This window comes from Lepidochelys kempii, chromosome 27 (assembly GCF_965140285.1).
Source record: "Lepidochelys kempii isolate rLepKem1 chromosome 27, rLepKem1.hap1, whole genome shotgun sequence".
NCBI classification, from domain to species: domain Eukaryota; kingdom Metazoa; phylum Chordata; order Testudines; family Cheloniidae; genus Lepidochelys; species Lepidochelys kempii.
In genome coordinates, this window is record NC_136406.1 from 10819655 (window position 1) to 10844310 (window position 24656).

Sequence of the window (24656 nt, forward strand, 5' to 3'; positions counted from 1 at the left end):
CCTTAACCTCATCACCGGGGGTACCTGGGGCACTGCAGGCTGGTTTTCTACAGGGTTATAAACATGACACAGAGGAAAGGGGCAGGAGGAGCCTGGCTGCTGGGCGAATGCGGATGCCACAGCCTGGGTGTTGTGGGGCATCGAAAGCCAACCTGGTTCAGCGGGAGGCGGTATGGGGCAGATTCGGACAGATGTGCGAGTGCCCAGAGCTGGCTGAGTGGGACTGAAGGTGCCCGCTTGCCCCGTGCGCTGGGCCCCCTGCCAGCTGGCCATGCCTCTGCACAGATCCTGTCTCTGCCCTACAGAATGTACAGTCTTAATAGGCAGAGCAGACAAAGGATGGGAGGGGAAACTGAGGCACGGAGAGGGGCCTGGGTGGGTCAGTGGCAGAGCTGGGAACAGAACCTGCGTCCCCGCTTGTTGCCCTGCCGCTGGACCGTGCTGCCTCTGGAGGGCTCGGCCGTCGGTGAATTTTCCGCCCTGTGTACATCCTCTCTCTGCGCCGTGTTCTGGCAGGTGTTCCCAGACGCTCAGCAGCTGCAGCCCATCCAGCTCTTCCCAGCTTCCCTGACAATTGCCACCCTGCCTCACCAAGCGCTGAGCCGGACCCAGTCCTCGCCTGCCACCGCGGGCATAAAGACCACTACGGCTGAACCCCCGGTCAAACACCTATTCACTACCGGTAAGAAGTCATGTGTCTCGCTCCTCCCAGAGGTCACCTGGGGGGAAAAGCAGCCCAAGCCATGCCCACAGCCCAAGCTCCACCCTCACGATGCTGAAGTGGGGTGCTGTTTACAAAAACGTGCAGAAGCACATAACGTGATCATCCCTCTCCTTTCTTGAGTGCTTTGATCAGTCGGGGAACCGCTAATGCAAACAGTCATCATTAGACTTCAGAGTGAACATCCCGCTGCGCTGAATGGGGCAGCTCAGGCCTTCTTCGTGTGCTTGTCTGCGGACTCAGGTGGACATCAGGATGTGGCTCATGCCCGGGTCAGCTTTGGACGGTTTCTTTTACAGCCCTCAGGCCCAGAAACTTTTAAATGATTGAGAAAATGAAAATGTAAGATTCTGGAGCAGGGTCTGGCAGGAGGAGTCTCAATTGGCCGAGACAGCCAAGTTCTCTCTGCTTTTCCGGATGATCTGCCTTAGAAAAGAGACCCAGGACTACGCTACAATAAAAAACCCGCGGCACCAAGTCACAGAGCCCGGGGCAGCTGGCTCAGGCTGCGAGTGTAAAATCGCAGTGTTGATGTTCAGGCCCGGGCTGGAGCCTGGGCTCTGGGACACTCCCGCCTCGCAGGTCTCGGAGCCCGGGAAGAGCCCACACGTCTACACTGCAATCTTACAGCCCCTCAGCCTGAGCCCTGCAATCTGTCTCTTCTCCCAGCCGCCACACCGAGTAGGGTGGGTGACACCTGCTCACTGCCCCTAGGAAAGCCTCCAGGGCTGTGCCCCAGGCCATGGGCTGCCCCACAGCCAGAGGGATCTTGGCTGCCATGGGGTTCCTGCCGTACTTCCTGTCCCTTCCCTTCTCTCCCCCAGGCGTGATCTATGACACGTTCATGCTAAAGCATCAGTGTATGTGCGGGAACACTAATATTCACCCAGAGCATGCTGGGAGAATCCAGAGCATCTGGTCCAGGCTCCAGGAGACCGGCTTGCTGAGCAAGTGCGAGGTGAGGATCCTAAGGAGGAGGCTGGGGGAACGCCCCTGCCCTGGTGCAGGGTGGGGGGATGTGGGGGCTCAGGAGGCAGCTATCAGGGGTTGAACCTCGTGCAGAACGTGTCATGGGACCATGAGTAGCTGGGGCCTTGGTTTATTGTCCCACCTCAGAGATGGCAACCGTGGCGCCCCGGCACCATCTCCGACGTCGTCACTGCAGAGTTAGCCCCGGTGATGGGCACCCGCCCGCGCGTGAGCAGCCATGGGGCAAAGCCCTGCCCAAGTCACGGGGCCCTTGCTGGCACTGCGTTCCCCCAGGTGTGTCGCTGGGACTTCCGGGGGCACAGCCCCCCGGTTCTTGGTGTTGCACTACACAGAGCCGCTCTGTGATTCTCTCTCGTGGGAGAACTTGTCTGTCCTTGGCCCGTGGGGGGATTGTGGGACTCGGCGTGCAAAGGGTTTAGCCGGCGTTCTCGCTGCAAAGTGAGGTTATCAGCCCGAGGGAAAGCAGCACCCGGGCGCCAAGCCTCAGCCGTGCCAGCCAGCTGGGGTTGAAAGCCCCACCAAATCCGGCGAGAGGGTTTTGGGTGTGGACGGGGGCGGGGGGAGAGCCCGGATTCACTGTGTAGTGCAGACGTCGCCCTTCCTAGCGCAAGAGACTCGGGTGGGGATGGACCCTCCCCAGCTCCATCCAGCCCGGCCAGCTGCCCGCCAGAGGTGTCAGTGAGATCGGATTCCCCCTGCGTGGAGCAGCCTGCCCCGCAAAGGGGGTGGCAATAGCCCACTGAGAAACCCCCGCCCCTGCCAGCCTAGGGATATGGTGGGGAGGGGGTATGGCTGGAGTGTTCTGTGCTGCTGCTCTTCTCTGCTGCCCACGGCCTGTAGGGGGCGATAGGAAGTGCAGTACAGGTTAAAGCAGCTCTGGGGTGGCTCTGAATTACCTCAGGGGCTGGAGAGGGCTCTGCACGGCCTCCGAATACAGGGAGCACACCCCCTGCAGTCCTGCCCCACGGGAGGGGACCCCAGTCAGCTGACTGGTCCCCAGCACGTGAGGTAAGAGCATCCACGATCCAGCCACCCCTGGCTGCAGCTCACCCCGTTCAGAAGCAGGGTTGTCACCTCTGAGGTGCAAAAACCCAGGACCCCCGGTGCTGATCCTGAGCCCCTCGAAGCGGACGGCTGGCCGTGTGCCCCGAGCACTGAGACAGATTTCCCAGCCCAGCTACCTCCATAAAGCGACGATCCTGGGACCGTCTGGCCAGGCACAGCCCCGCCGGGGACCTGCCCTCACCCCTCTCTCTCTCTCTGCCAGAGGATCCGGGGCAGGAAAGCAACGCTGGATGAAATCCAGACGGTCCATTCGGAGCATCACACGTTGCTCTATGGAACCAGCCCCCTCAACCGGCAGAAACTCGACAGCAAGAAGCTGCTAGGTATGTAGCCCTGGTAGTGCCCCGTCTGAGGGTGACTTCGGGCCCTGCCCGCTCCCACCAAGTCCCTGGGCTTTTGGCTACGGCGGGAGGCGGGTTGGGCTGTTCACGCTCCCTGCCTCGTGTGCACAGCAGGGGCAACGTCGTCTTCATGGTGGCTGCATCTTTTCTTTTACTCTAGCAAAGGCAGGACTGCCTAATGGTTAAAGCAGGGGCCAAGGCGTCAGGACACCTGGGTTCTGTCCCTGGCTCTGGGAAGGGAGGGAGGCCTGTTGGTTAGAGCGGGAGGGGGGAGGAGGGAGTGGGAGTCAGGACGCCTGGGTTCTGTCGCTGGCTCTGGGAGGGGAGTGCGTCGTAGTGGCTAGAGCAGGGGGGACTGGAAGTCAGGGGGACTGGGTTCTTTTCCTGGCTCTGGGAGGGGAGTGTTCCCTATGGGTTAGAGCAGGGGCGTTGGGTTCTTTTTCTGGCTCTGAAAGGGAGGGTGACCTGGTGGGCCGAGTGGGGACCGAGGACCCTTTCTGCTCTGGTGAGCGGTTGGATGTTGGACTAACTAGTCCAAATCCAGTCCGTTACTCCGGCAGCCGCTGGGACACAGCCTCAGTGGGCCCAGTGGGGAGATGTGTCATGGCAACTCCTACACCCCTGTGTCCAGATTCCCCCCCATTTTTACCTCTTCCCAGTCCAGATGTCGAGGGGCGGGGTGAGGGGGACCGTGCCCTCCCCAGGCAGGGGCGTGGGCTCTTGGCTGTCTGTCACTGCTCCCTCTGCTCTGCCCAGGTCCCATCAGCCAGAAGATGTATGCGGTCCTGCCCTGTGGCGGCATCGGGGTGAGTAGCTCCTCGGGGGCGGGGCTGGGGAGCTCGGGGACTCCACGGTGTGCCCCCCAGGCGGCCCTGGTAACGGCCTGGCTTGCTTTCTGGGCAGGTGGACAGCGACACGGTGTGGAACGAGATGCATTCGTCCAGCGCCGTCCGCATGGCCGTGGGCTGCTTGGTGGAGTTAGCCTTCAAGGTGGCCTCGGGAGAGCTCAAGGTGAGTCTCCCGCACGCAGCCAGGTGTTTGGGGGTGCTCCGTCACATCTCCCTCTAGTGGCGGAGCATGGCCACTGCAACGGCCTGCTCCTGTCTGTCGTTATTTGTCATACTGTAGCGCCAAGGTAAGGGGTGGGCAAATTTTTTGGCCCAGGGGCCACATCTGGGTATGGAAATTGTATGGCAGGCCATGAATGCTCATGAAATTGGGGGTTGGGGTGCGGGAGGGCTCTGGCTGGGGGTGCGGGCTCTGGGGTGGGGCTGGGGATGAGGGGTTGGGGTGCGGGAGGGTCTCCGGGCTGGGACCGAGGGGTTCGGAGGATGGGAGGGGGATCAGGGCTGGGGCAGGGGCATGGGAGCGGGGCAGGGGGGCACGCTGTGGCCGGCACTTACCTCAAGCAGCTCCCAGAAACAGCAGCATGTCCCCACTCTGGCTCTTATGCGGAGGTGCGGCCAGGTGGCTCTGCTCGCTGTCCTGTCTGCAGGCGCCACCCCTGCAGTTCCCATTGGCTGCAGTTCCCGGCCAATGGGAGCTGCGGGGGTGGTGCTTGGGGCTGGGGCAGCGTGCAGAGCCCCCTGGCTGTCCCTATGCATAGGCACCGGAAGGGGGACATGCTGCTGCTTCTGGGAGCCATGCGGAGTGGGGCAAGAGCTCGACCCCGCTCTCCAGCTGGAGCACCAGAGTCGGGAAAGCTCCAGACACTGCTTCCCAGCGGGAGCTCGAGGGACCGATTTAAAATGTCTGGAGGGCCGAATGTGGCCCCCAGACCGTAAGTTTTCCCGCCCCTGGCCTAGGGGCCCAAGTCATGGTGCTAGGCGCTGTACACACACAGAACAAAAAGACTCTCCCTGCCCCCAGGGCCTTTCCATAGCTGGAGGGGCTGACCCTTTAGCTCAGGGAGTAGGGGATTGTGATTTTTGGTGCTGGAGGTCCCAAATTCACATGGAGCTGGTTCACATAGAGGATAACAACCTACTGCTGCTAGCAACTCAGGGAGTTCTCCCTCAGCTCTCCTGGAAGAGAGCTGTGGTGTGGAGATGAGTCCTCACTGATCCGTGTTGGGGTTCATCAGAAGGAGTTAAGGGGGGAGCAGAGCACTCCCCCAACACTCTCCCTCCTCCTTGACTGCGGCAGAGAGAGCTCCCCTCCCCTGTCCCAACCTGCTTTAACCCCTGCTCCTCAGACTTCCCCCTTGGGGCTCCAGCAGGGTGGGTTTGCATATGTTGCTGGGCTCGCCCACGGGGAGAACACTCCGAGGCCAGTTGCCAGGTCAGAGGAGCCATGTGGGAAGCAGCCTTGCCTGCATCGGCCTCTCCCGCATGGTCTTGCTGATGTCGCTGGGATCCGGCAAACCAGCCCCCATGACCCTGCCCGTCCTGCCCTGCCCTTTGGATTCTGGCTGTGGTGGCCGCGGAGAAACTGGGCGGCAAAGGACAGGCTCCCTCGAACGCAGTCGCTCATGTATTTACCCCCAGCCTGCTGGCACAGGACTGTTCGTTGCCCTGAGTCAGGGAGAATTGGGGACGGGGGCTGTGTCAAAGCAATGTCCCAGGGATTCTGGGTTCTGTCCTGTCCGGATCAAATGCACCGGGTTTGATCAGAGGCTGTCTCTATCAGCCAGCTGCTGCTGAATTCCCCTTTCCCCCGGGGACCAATAGAGGGGGACACGGCCTGGGATTGGGGGTATCCAATATTCCCATGGCACAGAGCACGCAGGGACGTCTCCCGCCTGCGATCACGGAACCCGCCCCTGGGAAAGGAATTCCAGGAAGAGACACCTGGGAAAAGGAGGCCCCCGAGTGGTATTCGGAGCTCCTTTTTACACTATCCAGCCACTGGAAATGAAACGGAGTCACAGCCGTGTGACTGGCCTCCGGGGATCACAGTATTGTCTAGGGGTTAGAGCAGGGAGGAACAGGGCCGCAGCACTCCCGGGGTCTAGTCTCAGCTTCGGAACGAGGCGTGTCATTATGTCATTAGCGCAAGAGAGCAGGGGGCAGGACTCCTGGGTTCTCTTCCCAGCTCTGCCGAGGAGTCGCCTCGTGTGACCTCGAGCGAGTCTTTTTACTGCTGCGCCTGGTTGCCTCGCCTCTGAAACGGGGCACGCGGGACGAATGGCGGCCGAGGCGCCCAGATCCGCCCGTGAAAGCTGCTGCTGTTTCTGGAATCCAGCCTCTTCCGTGAGCAAGACTCTGCCGCTGGAATCCAGCTGAGGACATTGATGCTGATGGAAGAGGCAGGGTAGACTGGGCTAACAGGAATGGCGGCTTCCCTGCGGGGGGAACACCTGCAGGGTCGCTCCAGGGACTGTTGTGGGTCACCCTTCTGCTCGTTCTGTTGTCATTTATTGTCTGTATTGGGCTGGGAAGCCCCAGTGATAGACCCGGGCGCCCATTTGTGCTAGGCACTGTCCCAACCCAGGACAACACGTCAGTCATAGAATCATGGAATCGTAGAATATCAGGGTTGGAAGGGACCTCAGGAGGTCATCTAATCCAACCCCCTGCTCAAAGCAGGACCAATCCCCAATTAAATCATCCCAGCCAGGGCTTTGTCAGTCCCTGCCCCAAAGCTCTTACAAGCTAAGTGAAAATAGCCGCTCTAATTTCACGTCCCCTCCCGACGTTTCCGGCCATCCCTGAGTCTGGCCCGGCCTTTCCTGAGCACCGTTAGAATGGGGTGCGGGAGTTTCTAACCTGGCTCGCTCCTTTAACCGCCCCGTCTCTCTGGTTCTCTGTGCAGAATGGATTCGCCGTCATCCGGCCCCCGGGGCACCACGCGGAGGAATCGACGGCCATGTAAGTAAGGGCAGAAGTTTGTTCCCTTCCGTCCTGGCAGGCAGGGGAAAGGGGCAAATGGCAAAGTGACCCAGAAGGGCTGGTGTCTGCCCAATTCCAGCCTGGAGTTCTCACCCCATCAGGGGGGCGCACTGTCACGTGGCTGGGGGGCTATCGGGTTCTAACCGAGATCAGTCCGCTCCAGCCCTGGGGTGAGATTTGGGGCGCCCCGCTAGAGATGCCGCCAAGGGGCCTGGTACTCAGGAAGTGCCTGCCCCTTGGAAGTGTCCTGAGCTGGGCACTCAGAATCCCTCTTTGCCCAGCTCCAGCATGATTCAGCAAAGGGGCCAGGACCTGATTTGGTCTCATCTCCACCAGCCAGGCTAGATCCGTTCTGTCCCAGAGGATCTGCGGGGGCCCCCCTTTCACCTGCATCTCCAGGGAAATATTACGGGTGTGTGGTGGCTGGCATGGCTAGAGGAGGGCATGCCCCTCCCTTGCAGGAATAAGGAGGGACCCCTGCCAATGTCAAGGTAGAAACCGTCCAGGCTTTGTCTGGGTGATGGATGAACCTGGGGTAGCATCGGCTATGTTTAAATGAGAGGTGGGGGCTCAAGCTACAAATCTGGGTCTGGATTCACTCCTGTCCTGGCCAATTTGTCCCACTTGCATGGCACAAAGCAGTGGACTCTTGGCCCTCACTGGCCCACGAGAATTCCCATGCGGTGGGGGGCCCGTCAGCTGGCACAGGGGGTGGGGTGGAGCAGCCGCTGATTCGAACTCAGCGTACGATCCCAGACACCTCGCAAGCTGGTATCAATTAGAGCAGCCTGTGAGCTGCTCTAAGTGGTGGCAAGAGACTGGGACCAGTGGAGAGGCCCTCAGGAAACCCTGGAGGGGAGCTGGCCCCTTGCACTGAGCTGAGGGATGTTGTCACAGGAAAGAATCAGGACCCGGCTCTGGTCCCATCTTTCGTTCTAGCAGCTGGGGCTCTAGGCCGCTTTCTCTGTCCAGTGCAGGCAAAGAGTGTGTTCTGGGCCCTGTCCCAGCCCAGCACTTCACCAACCCTCCCCCTGCCCCGCACGCCCAGTCCCCAACCCCCTGGATGGTTGCCGGAGCATTTATGTGACCTGACTTTTGGGGGGCCTGTCTCCCCAGCCGTCATTCCCGGAGCACTGCCCTGCTGCCGGCTTTTACCCACCATGCCCCGTCGCTCTGCCCCGAGCAGGATGAAATGACGCTTGGTGCTCTCCGGGTGCCAGGGCTTCCCCAGTGGCGTGGCGCTGAGCCAGTGGAGCGGTGGGGGGCCCGGAGAGCAGAGAAGCCCTAGCGTAGATGCAGGCAGATCAGTGGGGCCAGTTCCCCGCTGCCCTGGCGCTCACGCTGGCTAGGAAGAGGTAACCACATCTCTCTCCTCTCCTGCCTCCTCAGGGGCTTCTGCTTCTTCAATTCCGTCGCGATCACTGCCAAACTCCTCCAGCAGAAGCTAAGCGTCGGCAAGATCCTCATTGTGGACTGGGTAAGGAAGGTGGCCAGGCCAGCCAGAACATACCTCCCATTGGCTGGGAACTGGATTCCTGCTCCCCTTGCAGGGGCTGGGGCCTTCTCTCTCCAGCCAGCCCTGCAAGAGAAAAAAAATCCCCTGCCTTTGGCTAGCTTTTGCCCGGCGTGATGGAGAACGAAGGGGGTTGCGGGGTTGACGGTGTGGACGCAGCCCCTTCCCTTATTCCAGCCCCCCTGCAGTTTTGCTGTGTAGCTGCATCTACACTAGGGTCTCTAGCCGGCACAGCCATGTCAACCAGGCTTCACGCCCCTGCTTGCCATAGTTACGCCAGCAAAGGGCTGTAAGGCAGACCTGGCCATGGCTAGATCCGGTCAGTCCTCTCCCTGACACCCGGGGTTCACCTCGACTAGCTGCCCCAAGGTCAGAACTAGGGCACCTGGGATCAGACAGCCGGACAGCTGATGAGTTAGCATCGGGGGCTGGAACTGCACCTTGCTTTGCAGTGAAGACCCAGCCCCTGGCCTGGTCCCACATCCAGGTTTTGGACCAGTACAGCGTTGTCCATCTCAAGCCCTGGTTTGGTTAAAACCCTGGCTATAAAACCCCGCTTCCTCTCAGCCCAGCCAGGCTCCCTGTCTCCAGACGCTAGACAAGCTGAGTTACTCATTCAAAACACAAGCAGAAACAACCCCCACCCCCCCCACACCCCCTGCCTCCCAGAGCCGACTCTGTTCAGAAGCTAAAGAAGACCCCAAGCCCCATGATTTATGTTGCTTTCCCTTTGCAGGTGGTTTCAAAGCCCGGAATGGGTGACAGCCAGCTACCCGTTCTCTGTACCACTCCCATCAGAGACGCTTCTCGCCCCCACCCCTGCAAATGTGGCCAAGTTCTTTAGCACCTTAAATCCTTTCCCTTGTAACTGACACGGCCATCCAATCCGCGAGGCCCTCAGCTAAATAAACCCAGGAGGTTCGCCGCACTAGACTGACGTGGAAAGCAAAGGGTGTGGCAAAAGAATCCCGCTAACGGCTTTCTCTTTCCACTCCCGCCCCCGCCCGTCGCCCCCTCTTTGGGCCCCCGTCAGCTTTCCCCTCCTGGTACGAAGATGTTTGCGGGGAGGGCTACGAACGCAGGTTGCAGGAGCGAGTAACTGCACCGACTGTTCCCAAGGGCGGCTACAGTCAGTGCACGTGCGGCTGCATTTGTGTGCACGGTTGCTGCCTGTTCTCGGGTGCCATCATTAGCCTCCAGAGTTAACACCCGGCAGAGACAAAAGGGGTCTCTGGTCACGGCTGCTGCCCTACACCATGGCCTCATTGGGAAGGTTTAGGGGCTGGAAAGTCGCTCGCTGTTTCCCATGGAAGCAGGCTCGGCGCTTGCCAGGGGGGCATTGGGTACAGCAATCGGGCACCCTTGCCATAAAGGGGCAGCTGAAAAGGGCCGGAGGGAGGGTGGCCGCTGGGATCCAGTCAGCCCCAGTCCTGATGGAAGCTCGTTTGTATCTACCGGTCTCTGCATCAGCACAGGGAGGCCTTTGGCCAGACCCGACCAGTCCCCACCCTCCCGTCAACGGGGGAGCCCCCTAACCGTCTGTGCTCCCCGCAGGACATTCACCACGGCAATGGCACCCAGCAAGCCTTCTACAGTGACCCCAACGTGCTGTACATCTCCCTGCACCGCTACGACAACGGCAACTTCTTCCCAGGCAGCGGGGCCCCCGAGGAGGTGAGCGCAGGGCCGGGGGGCTCTGGCCAGAAAGGCCCAGTGCGCGCGGTCTGGAGGGCGTCTGGTGACGGGGCTCAGCGCGGGAGCTGGGCCTCTTGTCCGAGGCCCCAGCGGGGGAGCCTGTCCCAAGGCAGGCGGAGGCATCAGGGTGGGGGTTGCAGAAAGGGGGTCTGAGGCAGGACCGATGGGGTGTGGGGCGGCTGTCGGGCCCGTCCGCCATCAGGTAGGGCTGGGATGTGACAGCTCCCAAGGATCTGACCCAAGGGCATTCCCTGCTTGGGGGTTATACAGTGCTGGGGGAAAGGGGGAGGACCCTGAATCCCCTTGTAAGGCTCCCTCCGTGATCCCCCCGTCCCCTCCCCGAATAGCTAACCGAGAAGGGGCAAGATCAGAGCAGCTGGAATGGCAGAGCCCTGAGCCGGAAGGGCCCCCCTGTGCCAGGTTCTTCCACAGGGGCTGTGGGGGCCGGGCTTCTGCTCGTGGTTTGGCCCATGGATCCATGCACGTCCTGTGCACGTCTCCTCTCTTGCAGGTTGGCAGCGGGATGGGGGTGGGGTACAACGTCAACATAGCCTGGACAGGCGGAGTGGACCCCCCCATCGGAGACGTGGAGTACCTGGCCGCGTTCAGGTAGGGCTCCCCCAGGGGGCACCACATCGCTGGCTGCGGCCGGCTCCTCTCCAGGGCCGGGGTACCCCCCAGGGGCAGTTTGGCCTGGATTGCAGGACTCCTGGGTTCGCATCCTGCCTTTGCCTCAGCGCCTCGCTGGCAGGTAGCTCTGGCCGAGAGGAAGGAGAGACCCAGGGCCCTGCCACTGACTCACTGGGTGTCCTTGGGCCAGTCACTTGGCCTCCATCCGCCGCAGACTGGCTGGTGCTGGGAAGAGGTTCGGGGCTAGTAGGACTGGTGTGACACTGACCCCGATCGGGCCGGGCCAGGGCAGTGTCTGCTGGGCCAGCATGGCTGCAGCCACAGTGGACAGTGCCAGCAGCTGTGGCCCTTTGAGCAGCATTATCCCCACTTCGCAGGGGGAGAAACTGAGGCACGGAGCAGGGAAGTGACGTGCTCAAGGTCAGCCTGCAGGCCAGTGTCAGAGCTGGGAATAGAACCCAAGAGTCCTGCGTGACCGTCCTACTGCCTTCCCTGCTTGTTCTGGCTGCCGCGTCTCCATGTGCCATGGAAGCGTAGCTGTTGCGGGGAAGGGGGCCTGCAGAGAGCCCTCCCTAGGGTTGGGGACTGGGGAATGCTTCATCTCTTTGGGCCCAGAAAATGCTTTTGTTTTGCTGTGGGGAGCCAGGCAGCGGGGGCGGGGGGGGGGAATCCCAGAGCAGGAGGGGGGCAGGGACAGGGACAGGGGTTCCCAGGAGGCCAGGGCAGGAGGGGTGTAGGGGGAGGGTTCCTGAGGGCGGGGAGGGGAGGGGAGTAAGGGAGAGGGTTTCTGGGGCAAGCCCCGCTCCTCCACAGGGTCCGAGATGTTCTGTGCCCTCTCACTGGCCAGGGAGCCGGTCTCCCAGCCCCGGATGACTCAGCCAAGGGTTTCTTGAGGCTGGCGTGCTCTGCTGGGGGCCTCACTCACGGTCTCCCCTCCCCCAGGACGGTGGTGATGCCGATAGCCAACGAGTTCTCCCCGGACGTGGTCCTGGTCTCTGCCGGCTTCGACGCAGTCGAGGGACACCTGTCTCCCTTGGGCGGCTACTCCGTCACGGCGAAATGTGAGAGCGGGGCCGGCATGCAGGGGCCAGTGGGGCTGCCTTGTGGGGGTCGAGGGCCTGTGTTTGGGGGCCAGTGGGGCTGCCCCATGGGGGTTGGGGCAAGGGCCTGCATCTGGAGGCAGGCAGCGCTGCCCCATGGGGGCTGAGGGCTTGCTTTCGGGAGCCGGCTGGGTTGCCCCATGGGGATCGGGGCAAGGGCCTGCGTTTGGGGTCATGGCTTGGAGCAGAAAAGCGAGAACCATGAAAATTGCAGCCTGCTCCCTGGGCCGGGGCTGGGTCCCCATAACGCCTCTCGCCAGCTCATTTGTCCATGATCCAAGGGCTGGTTCCCCAGGCGGGAAAGCCCCTGGAGGGTCAAATGCCCCCAGGCAGAGGGTTGGCACAGGGTCCGGGCGCCACTCGCTCCCACTTCATCTTCCAGGTTCAGTGGCTTGGGGGACCCTAAGCGCTGAAGGGGGAGCTCTGATTCCCAGGCGTGGCCTGGGGATGGATGTCGGAGCCAGGAGGGACCCAGGCCAGGCTCTTTCCCTGCCGGGTTAGCCCTGGGCACCTCTACTCATTAGGACCCAGCAGCTCCAGGGTCTCCGAGCTGGGCTGCACCTGGTTCTCCTGAGCTCCCAGCAGGCCCCCGTAGCCGTGGGGCTGATACAGAGATAAGTGCTCTCGGTGCCCCCACCTGGCTTTCCTGGGTGACAGGGGGAGAGTCACTGCCCTGCTCTGTGCCTCAGTTTCCCCATCTGTGAAATGGGGGCTTAATCCACTGACAAAGCAGTTTGCAATCCCCAGGTTGTGGGCAATGGTTAGTCTGTCTGTCTATCTCCATGCATGCAGGCATACCTGTCTGTCCATCTGTCTTTCTCTTTATCTCCATGCCTACGCCTCTATCGCACTGGCCCCTGTTATCCCAGTGCCCCTGAGTGCTAGGGGAGGGTCTTGTCCCACACTGACCAGGGCAGTTTCTCCCCCTCCCTGTAGGTTTCGGACACCTGACCAAGCAGCTGATGAAGCTGGCTGGAGGGCGCGTGGTGCTGGCTTTGGAGGGAGGACACGACCTGACAGCCATCTGCGATGCCTCAGAAGCCTGTGTCTCCGCCCTGCTTGGCGTGGAGGTCAGTGGAGTTCCTGCCCGGCGCAGCCCACACGGGCTCATCTCTGGGCCTCAGTTTCGCCTCCCTGTTTAGCCTGCAAGCTCTTCTGGGCTGGGACTGCGTCTTACTTTATCTGTGCAGCACCTGGTCTCAGCTGGGCCGCGAGGTGCTCATGTGATACAGACAATAAATATTATCAATTGATATAATTTAGTATCTGCATTACAGCAGCGTCTAGGAGCCCCAATGACAGGGCCTCCATTGTGCAAACACAAAACAAAGAGATGGTCTCTGCCCCAAAGAGCTAACTAAAGAGGTGACCGCAATACAGGGGAAAGCGGGCCCCAGACTGGGCCCAAAAGCCCCAGTTCAGGACAGCATCTCTCTTCGGGACGGCCCTTTGGCATGTGGTTAACTTTAAACAGGTGCTTCGGTCCCCTGGACCGTCCCTGGGTGAAATCCTGGCTTCACTGGGGTGAGATTTCACCCAATGTACTCAGCAGGACTTCAGCACGTGCTCCGAATAGTTTATTGTTGTTATTGCAGGGGCTCCTCTGAGCCCCCAGCGGGCCGGGTCCTTGGTTGTGCTGCGCAGACAAGATGGTTGCACGTGCTTAAGTGCTCTCCTGACCGGAGATGGATTTAATCGCACGCTTAAATGCGTTGAATGGGAGCCCGCGGGCTGCCAGATGCGCAGGGAACAAACTGAAACACAGGGACAGATACCGGTTCCCTCTATTTGCTCTCTCATGTCTCTCTGTCTGGTGCCCTGCTGGCCAGCTTGGCAGAATTTGGTTTGGGGTTGTTGTTTTTTTTTAATTTTGATGGATAAAATCAAATTTTCTTTTTAACCTTTGTTTCTATTTTTGTCGATTTTTTTTTTTTGGTTCACCGGCCCGTCTGGGGGGTGACAGACCCCCATTGCGGGGAAGGCCCCCCACCCCCCACTGCTGAATGGCTCCTCCTGGGGGCTCGTATTCCTCCTCCACCTTGCAGTCCTGGTCGGAGGGGGTGGGGGTCTCTGCTCTGCCCTGCCAGGACCGTAGCCTTGTCCTTGTGCCTGCAGGGACCGTATGTCAGTAGCTCTGCGGCTGGGCAGAGACCCCAGCGGGTGAGCGAGAAGTGGGGCTGCAGAGGGCTCCCTGCCTGGCCGTGGGGCCGGTGACACCCAATCCCAGCAGGCGCAAGGCATGGGAAGGGGGAGACTGCACTCGCTCCAACTGTTATCCGTTGATATGCTTTGTCAGTTTCGGTGTGTCAGCTGAAATCAGCACTGATCGACCCTTATCCATTAAAATCGAATCCTGCCATGTCTAACAATCGGCTAGATGTACCCTGGGTGGTATGGGATTTTTCTCTGCCTTTCTCTGAAGCATCGGAGACAGGACACCGAACCCGGCGGGGGTGGGGGGCAGAGAATCCTCTTGTAGATGCCTGTCTCTGGGGTGTTTTGCGCACATGCTCAGGGTCACCCTGAGCTCCAGATTTGGAGCCGGGAAGGATTTTTCCCCTGGTCAGATTGGCAGGGACCACCGGGGGTGGTTTCACCTCTCTGCAGCGCAGGGTGTGGATTACGGGCTGGGATCCTCTGAGCATCTCTCACCTGATCAGTTCCCCGCCATTGCAGGAAGCTCCGGAATCGGCAGCCCTTCAGTCTCTCCGGTTCCCTGCCTGCTGGTGGCAGGTAACAGTTTAGCCTCTCGAGGGCAGGTTTGATCTAACGAAAGTCTGAATACAGGGGAGTTAACGGCCTGTGCTGTGCCACAGGTCAGGCTGGTTCCAGTCGGGCCCTAAACTCTAACCTCTGTGAAAGTTCTAGTGATCCCAGCTGAGCCAGGTACCTGACCAGGAACCGTGAAACTGACTAGAAACAAGCGTGAAACTGACTATCACCATGGGTAGGGAGGGAAGTAGGAAAAAGAGAACAGACCTCAGAGCAAGGGATGAGTCTGGCGCTATAAACCCTCCCAGTGTGTTACCAGGGGAAGGGGGCATTTGGGAAGGGCATTTTCTTTTAAAAGATACATTAATTATGGTCCTGATCCTGCAGTTGAAGCGCACAGGCGGGTCCCGTCTGCCTCTAAGGAGCTTCTAAGGCTGCCTCTAAGGCGAGATCCCCCGCCCCCCCCCCCCCCCCGATCAAGGGTTGAGGTTTTCAGAAGTGCTCAGCATGGGCCTCACTCCGCTCCCAACAAAGGCGCTGGTAAAACCCCCATTGATTTCAACAGGAGCAAACTGAGGGTAATTGGAAAAGCCCTCCCCAGGGGATTCAACTGGGAAGCCAGGGCCCCTCCCAGCCCCAGGGGTGGGGCCCATCTTATTACTGTTGTAACTTTTATATGATGGTGTCACTGTATAATAATAATAATGTGGGAAGTGGGGACCCCCCGTCGGGGAAAGTAGACTTGAATGAAGCGAGGGTGGGGAGGGGGAGGGTACAGAACATGCCCCCAACTCTTTCTGAGTCTCTCTTCTCTCCCCATCCCCCCTCTCTCCCAGCTGGAACCCCTGGATCAAGCTCTCCTGCAGCAAAAGCCAAATGTAAATGCCGTGGCCACGCTGGAGAAGATTATTGAAATCCAGAGTAAGTGGAGGGGGAGGGGCAGCCCAGGGCACTGGGTCTGGGGAGGGGTTGGGGAATCCCTTCAGTTGATGGCCTTTAGTTTCACCTCCGGGCAGAACTTCAGAGGGGGATAGGAAAAGCGAGTCCCAGATGTGCTGGGGGTGGGTCATAGGATGAGGAGGCTTTAGCTCTTCTCCCAGCAGGAGGCGCTGTGGCGGATGGGGCAAGAGAACTCCCAGCTATTCCTGCCCCAGCCTCTCCCAGCAGGAGGCGCTGTAGGGGGTGGGGCAGGAGCGCTGGCTGTGGAGGGAGCTCCCCTCTGTGCCCGTCCCAGCCACCCCCAGAAGGGGGCGCTGTAGGGGGGTGGGGCAGGAGTGCTGAAGCGGGTCGTCAGAGTGGGGTTGTCAGGCGCCCCCAATAACTCACTCCCGGTGCCTGCAGGCAAACACTGGAGCTCTGTGAACCGCTGTGCCTCAGTGGTCAGTTGTTCCTTGCTGGAGGCGCAGAAGGGAGAAGCCGAGGAGGCAGAGACAGTAAGTGCCATGGCATTGCTCTCGGTCGATGCCGAACAAGGAAGCACAGACTGCAGCCCCAGGTATGGCCACCCCCCCGCGGCACCCTCTGCCTTTGTACGTCCTCGGCATCCTGGATGTATTGTACCTTGTTGCTTACAACTGGGATTAGCCTCCTTGCTTGTATCCCCACAATACGGGCCCGAGTGCGGTCCTCAGCTGGCTCATTGAGCCATTTTTGTTGGAGGTGGACTTGAGTCTGGGTCTAGATCTGGCTCTAAACTTCCCAGTAGCAGGGGGATAGAGCTCCAAGCCTCCTGCCTCCAAACAACAGGCCCTTGAGCTAAAGGACAATCTCCATTAGCCCATATCTGTACAGGGCCTATGACACAGAATTGATCAGTTCTGCACCCATCCAGTAGGGGGCAGTGGTGCAGAACTGATCAATCCGGCCAACTGACTGCAGTGTGAACCTGCTGATGCTTCTTCATTGCCCAGCTCAGTGCATGCCAAGGGATTTGCGTTTGCAGGTGAAATTCACCCTGGGCAGCGTGTCACTGGGACAATGCCTCATGCTGGTGCTTCCACACGGGGGGGTCATTTCTCCTTTCTCCTTTGCACGCCCTGGCTTGTGAGACAGCTCGTCCTCCCCTCCCCCTTTTTGCTCGCCTACTTACAGCACCTGGGCAAGCTCCCACAGGGGAGCTGTGGCTGAGTTGAGGCCCCTTGGAAAAGTGAATCCATGGAGTCCATTTTCCTCCTGCCCGCTCGCATTGCTAGTGACCAGTAACACGCCGCAAAGACCCCAGTGCCCCGAAACCACAAGCAAAACTCCTCCAGTCTTTGGCGCAGCCGAGACGGTGGGAACCATGTCCCGGCAACCAAACACCGCGGGGTCTGATCTGCTTCGGTGGGGTCTGTGGCGTGTCTGCGCCCAAGGCCCCAAGGGCTGGGGGAGACGGGGAGGACAGCAGATCATGGGCCACGTTCTCCTGCCCGCTCGCAGGAAGGAGGGCAGCAGGAAGCGATTGGATAGCATGGCGAGGATCATGTTCCAACACACTCATCCTCTGCCCCTTGTCTCCCCCCACCCGCCTTGCGTGTAAGGGAGCGAGCAGGGAGGGGGCTCAGACTCTGGCCTGGTCTAGAGGGAGAATCAGCCCCAGTTTCAGTCACAGGGCAGACCCCCGAGGCACAGAGGCAGGGCTAGGCTTGATGCTGGTGGAGCTTTGTCCTGGGGTCAGCTCGAGGGCCGCAAAGCTCAGCTTTCCTTGGCTGCATTTGGGAGCAGCTGGCCAGACTCTGGTGCAATCAGGAGCTAATCCCCAGTGTGTGCAGTCTCCCTGCGCCTGGCACGTCTCCTTATTTGTGTTCCTGTACCACCTACGAACCCTGTGTCGCTAGGTGCTGTACACATATTGTACACAGACTGTCCCTGTCCTCAAAGAGCATACAATCGCTAAGGCCCGACAGACATGGACAATCAGCAAATACAGATACTTATCCCCATGCGTAGCCCCGACCCTCACTCCTTTGCTAGAGGGACACGTTTTCTAGCATGTTGCGGGGGCTGAGCAATTTGGAAAGCCCAGTTATCTCTGTCACCCCTGGAGTTACCGAGTGATGAGGACTTTTGAGAACTCTTTATTTAGGTACCTAAATGGGAGCTGGGTTCTTCGGATGGTCCGGGCTCCAATTGCGTGCGCTGAATGCCGGGGACCATCCGTCCCTGGAACACAACCTGAGATCAGGCCTTCCGCCTGAGAGCAAGCGCCCGCCCCATATTAACAGCTGGTGTCTCTCTCTTTGCCCCTAGACAAGTGGAGGAGCCGATGGAGGCGGAGCCTGTTTTGTGAAGTGCCAAGCCGTCGTGGAGCTGTCACTTTTTTGTGGGTTTTTTGGTCATTTGTGATTTCGTTCCCCCTCCCCCTCCCCCCCAAAAAGGAATTTTTTTCTATTAAAAAGAGGAGAAAAAAAAAAAAGGCATACTCGACTCCACAACAAAGCCGTGTGTGTGATTGTGTCCGTCTCCACGCAGCTGAGCACACCAGCCTCTGTCTTGTCCCCGCACCTTTGGGAGTCAGGGGTTTGGCTGGTTTCGATTTCCTTCTCTCCTGTCTTTCTTCATCCTTCTTCCCTTTGGTGACACACGGTAGCAGCGAAACAAGAAACTGTTTCACTTTGGGGGTCCTTCATGCTCTGTGCTCAGGAGAGAGGAGACGACCCGGCTGATTTCAAATCCAAACGGCAACACTGTCCTGTTTTCTCTCCCTCTCTCTCCTTTTCTCGTTCCCCTTGTTCGCTCACACCGCAATCCGAGCTCGGTGACTTGCTTTCTTTTTTCTTTTTAAGCCTTCACACCTGAATTCATCTTTCTGTCAATTGTGTGGAAGTGTTTCTGAGACATAAGTGACTCTGAATGCTAACTGAGGACGGTCTCTGGGGGAGGAGAAAGGAAATATTCGTGCCTTTAATTAAGTCATTTTTTTTAATGCCTTAATTTCTCTGTGATTTTCATTTTGCTCTTTTGAGTTACCGTTTCTGAGGGAGCTATACATATATAAATACGGGGCAGGGGAAGAGAGTCACACTTTTAGTTTGATTCTCAATCAGCCCCCACCCCCAACCCTCCCTTCTCCTACCACACACACTGTGTAATTAATCCCATTGTAATTAAGAGAGCCATTGTGCATCCGTGTTCACGACCAATGCTTTCTGGAAGTTCTCTTTGTTCTGTTCTCACAAAGCCTCGTCTCGCTGTAAATAATTTGATTTCTTGTCTTGTGTGCACAAAAAACGTTGTCCATTCGTAAAAAAACAAAAACAAAAAACAGAAAAAAAAAGGAAAAAAAATATTTTTCTTTTCCTGTTACTTCACCAGCCTAAGAGAACTTAGAAGGATTTTAGCTTTAAAAGAGGAAAAAAACAAAGGTATATAATTTTATTACAGATGTATTATTTAATAGTATTTTTTTAAATGCACTGCACATGCTTTTCCTTTGGAAAGTTGGGTGGTGGGGGGCCGGAGATTTGCACCAAGGACAGAGCTGGGTGGTTTTGTTTTAAACAATTTCTAAGTTTTGGGTGATGTCAGCCTGCGTGTCGTGTGGTTTTTCTCTTTGGTTGAAACCTCTGATGAGGTCTGTCGGGGTCACCGTTCCCTTTGGGTTTAATGCTCCCAGGGACTCCCGGTGGAATGGCCTCTTGGATCATCTCCACATTCGGATTCACCTTTCTGTTCTGCCCTTTTCGTAGGCACCCACGGGTCCTGGCTGTGGTTGTGTAGCGAGGAGATACAAGTCACTGGGGGGGATTAGGTTTGTCCTGGTGTGGAGGGATAGGACGATGCCTTTTAAAGCTGTGGGCTGACAGGAGACTGAGGTGGTGCTTAGGTCTGGGGCTGGCCCCGGCAAGGGGCTGACCTGTTGCATTGGAAGGGGGGTGAATTTCACCCCGGCCTACAGGAAGTGATGCGGGAGGATTCCTTGCCGCCCGCCACTGTGCCAGGCATTCTGGGAAGTGGCGGGGTGGATCTAGAGCCCTTGGCTGCTGAAGGTGCTGCAGTTTGCCCCACCTGCAGGAGTCTCAGTACTAGACCCAGATCCAAACAGCCCCAGAGATAATCGCTGGCCCCTCTGATGAGGCAAACCTGAACCCTGGATCCAGCCCCCTCTAAGCTTTGGGGACTGTCCCGCTGCCAGAGGACCCTTCTTTGTCGTCAGTTGTCTTCCTCTCCCCGGCTCAGATCCCTTCTCTCTGACACCGCAGTGGGAGTAGCTGTGCTGAACTCCCCCCATGAAGGCCCTGTCTACGCTGGGGTTCAAGCCCTGACTGCAGACAGGGCTAATGGCCCCTCCCAGAGATACCCCAGGGACTCTTCACCCCCCTTTGCAGGGTGAGGTGCTTTGGGGAGGCTAGAATCCCCCTACCACGCTCCCCAGGTTGCTCCCCCAGCCCAGGGCAGGCCCCTTCCAGCCTGAGCCTGGGGATCAGACTTTGCCCCCGCGTTCCCGAGTTGCTGGCTGAGCACTGGGCCCCTTTCATGGTCTTACTTGTCTCCCTCCCCCATACGGTTTCTTAGCCACAGGGCCCAACGGCACGAGCCCATGCAAGCGCAACGGGTGTGCGGACGAGAGGGAGCGTCACAGCACTCTCGGCCCGAGGCTCCCTGCCTGCTGCCCCGCTGCAGCACCCTGCCCCTGAAACAGAGAGGCAAGCGGCCACTTGTCTCTTGGGCCCAGCGCTAACTGAGCAGAGCTGGGGGGACTTAGTGTAATACGTACTTGTGAACGCTAGCTGGTGCCGTTTGGCAAGGCAGCTCTGCTCCCTAGAGCTCTGCGCTTATCACTACGGCCCCTCAGTGCCGCCAGGTGATAAACGGGGTCTTTCCCTGTAGAGCAACTCGCTAACCCTTGGAGGGGAGAAGGATCTATGCAGCTTGGCCTCCTCCTGGCTGGCTCTGAAGGGGGTTCCCCTGGGATTGGCGCGATTGCAACAGCTCCTTAGTCGGGGTCATTTGGCGCGTGGCTAAACCTGCCGGGGGTAGTGCCAGGCCAGCTCACCTCACTTGTAGGCTGGACTCCTGACCCACCCAGGAGGCCTGGCAACGTGTCGGTAAGAAACCCAGCTCTCTCGTTCCGAAAACCAGTGCCCTAGAAAGAGCGGCTGGGTTGACAAACTTAACTCAGGTGAAACTAAGAGAGATGGATTATTGATCCTCTCTAGGATAGGACGGTGGCGAGGGAGGGACGGGACTTATGCGGGTTGTTCTTCCATCTCTGCTTATATGGCTCCCCGTCCCATCCCTTCTCTCCAGCATGGTGCTGGCCATTAGCTTTGACTGCAGTGGGGCGAAGGTCAGATGGTCTGTTCAGAGCCTCTTGAGTCTGGGCTCTTGCCGAGCTGTTAAAGGCAGAATGAGCAGGGGTAGAAACAAGAGGGGCTGGTTTACTGGCAGCTGGGCAGCTTCACCCTGGCGGCTTCTTTAGGAAACCTGCAGTGGTGGCAGGGTCCGTGGAGCAGTGACTCTAGGATACGCTGCATTTCCCTTTGGTTGTCGGTTCAAATGCAGCTCAGGTCGGCAGTGACTGGGTCTGTCTACACTGCACGGTAAACCCAGGCTCAGACTCACATTTGGGCCCAACCCCCCTGCCATCCACACACAAATCAGTCAGGCCCTACCTGGGGTGGTTGGGGGGCGGGGCGGGGCGGGTGTAAGCCTGAGCTCCACTGTGAGTCGGGTCCAAGCCCTGTCATTTTGCAGTGTGGATGCAGTTCAAGCTGCAGACCCGAGTCAGAGGTCTGCCCAGTGCAGTATGGGCCTGTTAGCATGGCTGTGAGCCCTGGGTCCAACACTTGTAAACCCAGGTTTACCACGCAGTGTGGACGCACAAGTGTGGGCTTGAATCCATAAGCCTGGGTCCCACAGACCCGCGTTTGCAATGCAGTGTAGACATACTCAGTTGGGTCCCAGTGATGCGCTGCAAGGCAGACATACTCGGTAGGGTCCCAGTGATATGCTGCAGGATAGCCAGACTTGGTAGGGTCCCAGTGATGCACTGCAGTGCAGACATACTCGGTCGGCTCCCACTGACGGAGGTTCAGCTGCGCAGCCTGGATGTCAGATTTGTCTCTATAAATACCTTTTGAGCAGGTCACCCTGGGCCCTGGCTTGGATCTTCACCTCCGCCTTTTGCCAGCAGTGCCGAGGCATGACATACAAAGCGAGTCGGCACTGAAAGTTGGAAGGCTCCGTTCAGTTCTGAGCCGCCCACCCCTAGCGGAGACGTCGCCCAGTCAGGCGGCCGTGCAGTGAGGTGGGGTCTCCGAGCATGGCCCTGGGGGCTAATACGGAGGGTGGATTTTGCCCAGGTGACAAAACCCACCTTCCCACCTGGCGCCACTATTCTGTCTTGGCAGAGATGTCCAGGATTGAATTTCCCTTTGCCCTGCCAGGGTTGCCCCCTTCAGGGCAGAGCTGGCCCGGGGGAAGCTTGCCCATGCTCAGCGGCTCCATTCTTCTTGGCAAGGCAGGAGATGTGAAAACCCCGGCAGAGCTTCCCAGACTAGGGGCTCGCTGATCTCAGCTGGGCTCTAGCCCAGAGGCCAGGAGAAGTTAGGCACAGAAGGGTCTACTATAGCTCGCCTGAGCACGCAGGGAGTTGGAACAGGGATCGCAGCCACCACTCGCTGGGCAAACCCACTGGAGGAAGGGCCCCGATGGGTCATTCGAAGCCATGGGTGGTCCCTTCGAGGTCCTGTCTCCACTGAGCTCCCAGATCCCCTTCTCCCCTTCCCAGAGCAGCACGGAGGTCGTTGCCAGGTTTCCAAGGGGCATATCCGCAGGCAGGGTGGTTTACAAGGTTTCGCTCACCTGATTAAAGGCCTGTCTAGAAGCCATGCTAGGTCCGTTCTGCCAAGAACCCCTGTCCAAATGTGAGTCCCGCTTCCCTGGGAAGGCCTGGCCGTGGCTTGCCCGCTGGGCAGGCAGAGCCTGAGTTCCCTGCTCGAATCCCAACTGCTTGCAATACCAAGCAAGGCACCCTCAGCTCTGTCACCACAGCTGGCTCCCACGTGGCAAGCCCTGAACATGGCACCAGCACTGCTGGGGCTTTGCCTGGAAAGCTGGAGCTGAGCCCCTTGAAAGGCTCAAGCTTGTTCTTAGTTACCCCTCCCTGAACCATACTGCCCCCTGGAGCCATCCACTAGCTCCTAGGTCCGCTCCGTGGAAACCCCACGGGCCAACAGCAGCAATTGCACCTGCCTCTTCTTTGGGTGGGGAACCTCCCCTCTGACCCACCTTGGCTAAACGATGCCCTGATCTTGCCACGATGGTAGCACAGTGCCCTTCATCTGCCCTGTCTGCTCTAGAGATGCAACTGCCCTCCCTCCCCCGGTTACAACCCTGTTTCGTTTTGGAGTGTAGATGGGACCTCATTTTGTAGCCACGCTATGGCACCGCTCTAACCCAGTTCCAAAACGCTGGCAGCAACCCGTCTCCGCTCCGCAGCGCAGCCCTGGTGTAGCCAGCACGGAGACCAGCCGGTCTGGAACTGTCACCTGGACGCGGCTGTATCGGTAGAACCCTTCGACTGTCTGATGTACCAGTAACCAGAGGGTCCTGTTTGCCCTCACCCTGCACCTCGCACAGTCATTTGGGTGTAAAACGCTACCAGATCAGACCAGGCGTGTTTCACACCCTCAGGGCACTCGAGCAAATGACTGGCATGGGGGTGACAGGCCCATCTGATCTCAGCTCCTGAATACAGTTGAGCCCCCTCTGCCCAAGTAAAGCCAAACTGTTCGAATCAAACACTGATCCTAGAGTTCGGGGAGGTGGCGGGAACCTTTTTGCTCATAAAGTCCTCCAGTCTTAAAGCAACCGAGAGAAGAAAAGCATTTTCCCCTTGGTCGCATTGTTCCTCATCATGGTAATGTTTCTTTTGGGACAGGGGAGGGCAGTGAGCCGCCCTCCCCCCTTTTGCAGTCTGTCTCGGTTGCATTATGGGGGTGTCAGTTTCTGCCTGGGTTCTATTCTTCATTCATTTGCAAAAACAAAACCAAAAAAAAAAAACCCCAAACCAAGCCATGGCTCCATTGGACACCTGTAAGTGTTTGTCCACGGGTGGATTGTGTCCCATGGTCTCATTTCTGAGTTTCACGCCGTCTCTGCAGTATTACGTTGTTGGGGGTGGTCTGTGCCGTTTTTGTTGTTCCTGTCCCCTGGACGCTGCAAGATGCCACCCCCTCCCCGGGGTGGGAACTGTTTCTGTCTGAGGGTTTGGTTTTGGTTTTCTGGTTTTTTGCCCTGCTCTCTGTCTCGCTCTCGCTATGGTTTTCAGTTGAGTATTTTGTAATCTGTTACAATGTTTGTCCTTGTGTAAATAAAACTGTTTCTGGCAATACCCGCTGGTGACGCTGGCGTGCGTGGGTTTGTTTGGGGTTGTACCTTTCCGCCAAGCCTGCCAGGGCCCGAACAGGGCCGCACCAGCCCTGAGTTTCACCTCCATTAAGGCTGCCGCAGCGGCGTTGGATTTGCGTTGGATTTTGATTACTGGCCTGATTTTCAGAGGTTTCCCGCAGCATCAAGGGGATTTGATGGTCCTTTCCGCTGTCAGAAAGGGGCTGTGCGGCAACTCACCAGGTCGGAAGGCTGGTCTAGTCGGTAGGACACTGGAAGGCACTCTAGCCACCTGGGTGCTCATCCCAGCTCTGCCGTGTGGACTGGGGCACGTTGCTTCAACTCGCTGGGCCTCAGTTTCCCACCTGATACTGCCCTTGCTCCCACAGGGGTTGGTGCTTGTGTTAATGAGCAGAGGCACTACAGGGATGGAAGCCTTCGAAGTACACCCACAAATAACTCACCCTGGAAAGGTTTTAAGGGCGGCCGGACTCCCTCTCTGAAAGCTGGTGTAAATGACTCTCTAAGTTCCGTGAACTGCATGATGGTCCGGGGGGGTGGGGAGGGGTTGATGGACCAGTTCAGCGGCTGAGTTAAACCCCGTGGCTGGTTCTTTAGAAGGGTTTTGTGGAGAACAACACAGGGCAGGCAAACCCAGACCTGCCCCTCTCACAAAATGGGCTGTGTTGCTAGCAGAAAACCAGCCCCTTTTGCACTGGTTGGGGAATTCCATGTGCACCGTCTGTG

The 24656-nt window shown here is 58.5% G+C and overlaps 1 protein-coding gene across 11 annotated transcripts in view; it reads left to right on the forward strand.

Moving 5' to 3' along the window:
• The window catches only part of HDAC5 (histone deacetylase 5), a 108266-nt gene extending 84353 nt beyond the window's left edge, over positions 1 to 23913 (forward strand). For 10 of the 11 annotated variants that reach the window (XM_073325925.2, XM_073325930.2, XM_073325926.2 and 7 more), the window contains 14 exons: positions 517 to 682; positions 1546 to 1679; positions 2979 to 3099; positions 3874 to 3923; positions 4021 to 4128; positions 6871 to 6926; positions 8337 to 8424; positions 10015 to 10134; positions 10667 to 10764; positions 11728 to 11846; positions 12822 to 12955; positions 15434 to 15518; positions 15939 to 16092; positions 17826 to 23913. In XM_073325925.2, coding sequence (XP_073182026.2) covers positions 517 to 682; positions 1546 to 1679; positions 2979 to 3099; positions 3874 to 3923; positions 4021 to 4128; positions 6871 to 6926; positions 8337 to 8424; positions 10015 to 10134; positions 10667 to 10764; positions 11728 to 11846; positions 12822 to 12955; positions 15434 to 15518; positions 15939 to 16092; positions 17826 to 17865 — 1473 coding nt within the window. In that variant the 3' untranslated portion in view covers positions 17866 to 23913. Of the gene's footprint in view, positions 1 to 516; positions 683 to 1545; positions 1680 to 2978; positions 3100 to 3776; positions 3924 to 4020; positions 4129 to 6870; positions 6927 to 8336; positions 8425 to 10014; positions 10135 to 10666; positions 10765 to 11727; positions 11847 to 12821; positions 12956 to 15433; positions 15519 to 15938; positions 16093 to 17825 lie in introns of those variants that run through there. The other variant, XR_013635084.1, reaches the window with a different exon arrangement.
• The last annotated feature ends 743 nt before the right edge of the window (positions 23914 to 24656 follow it).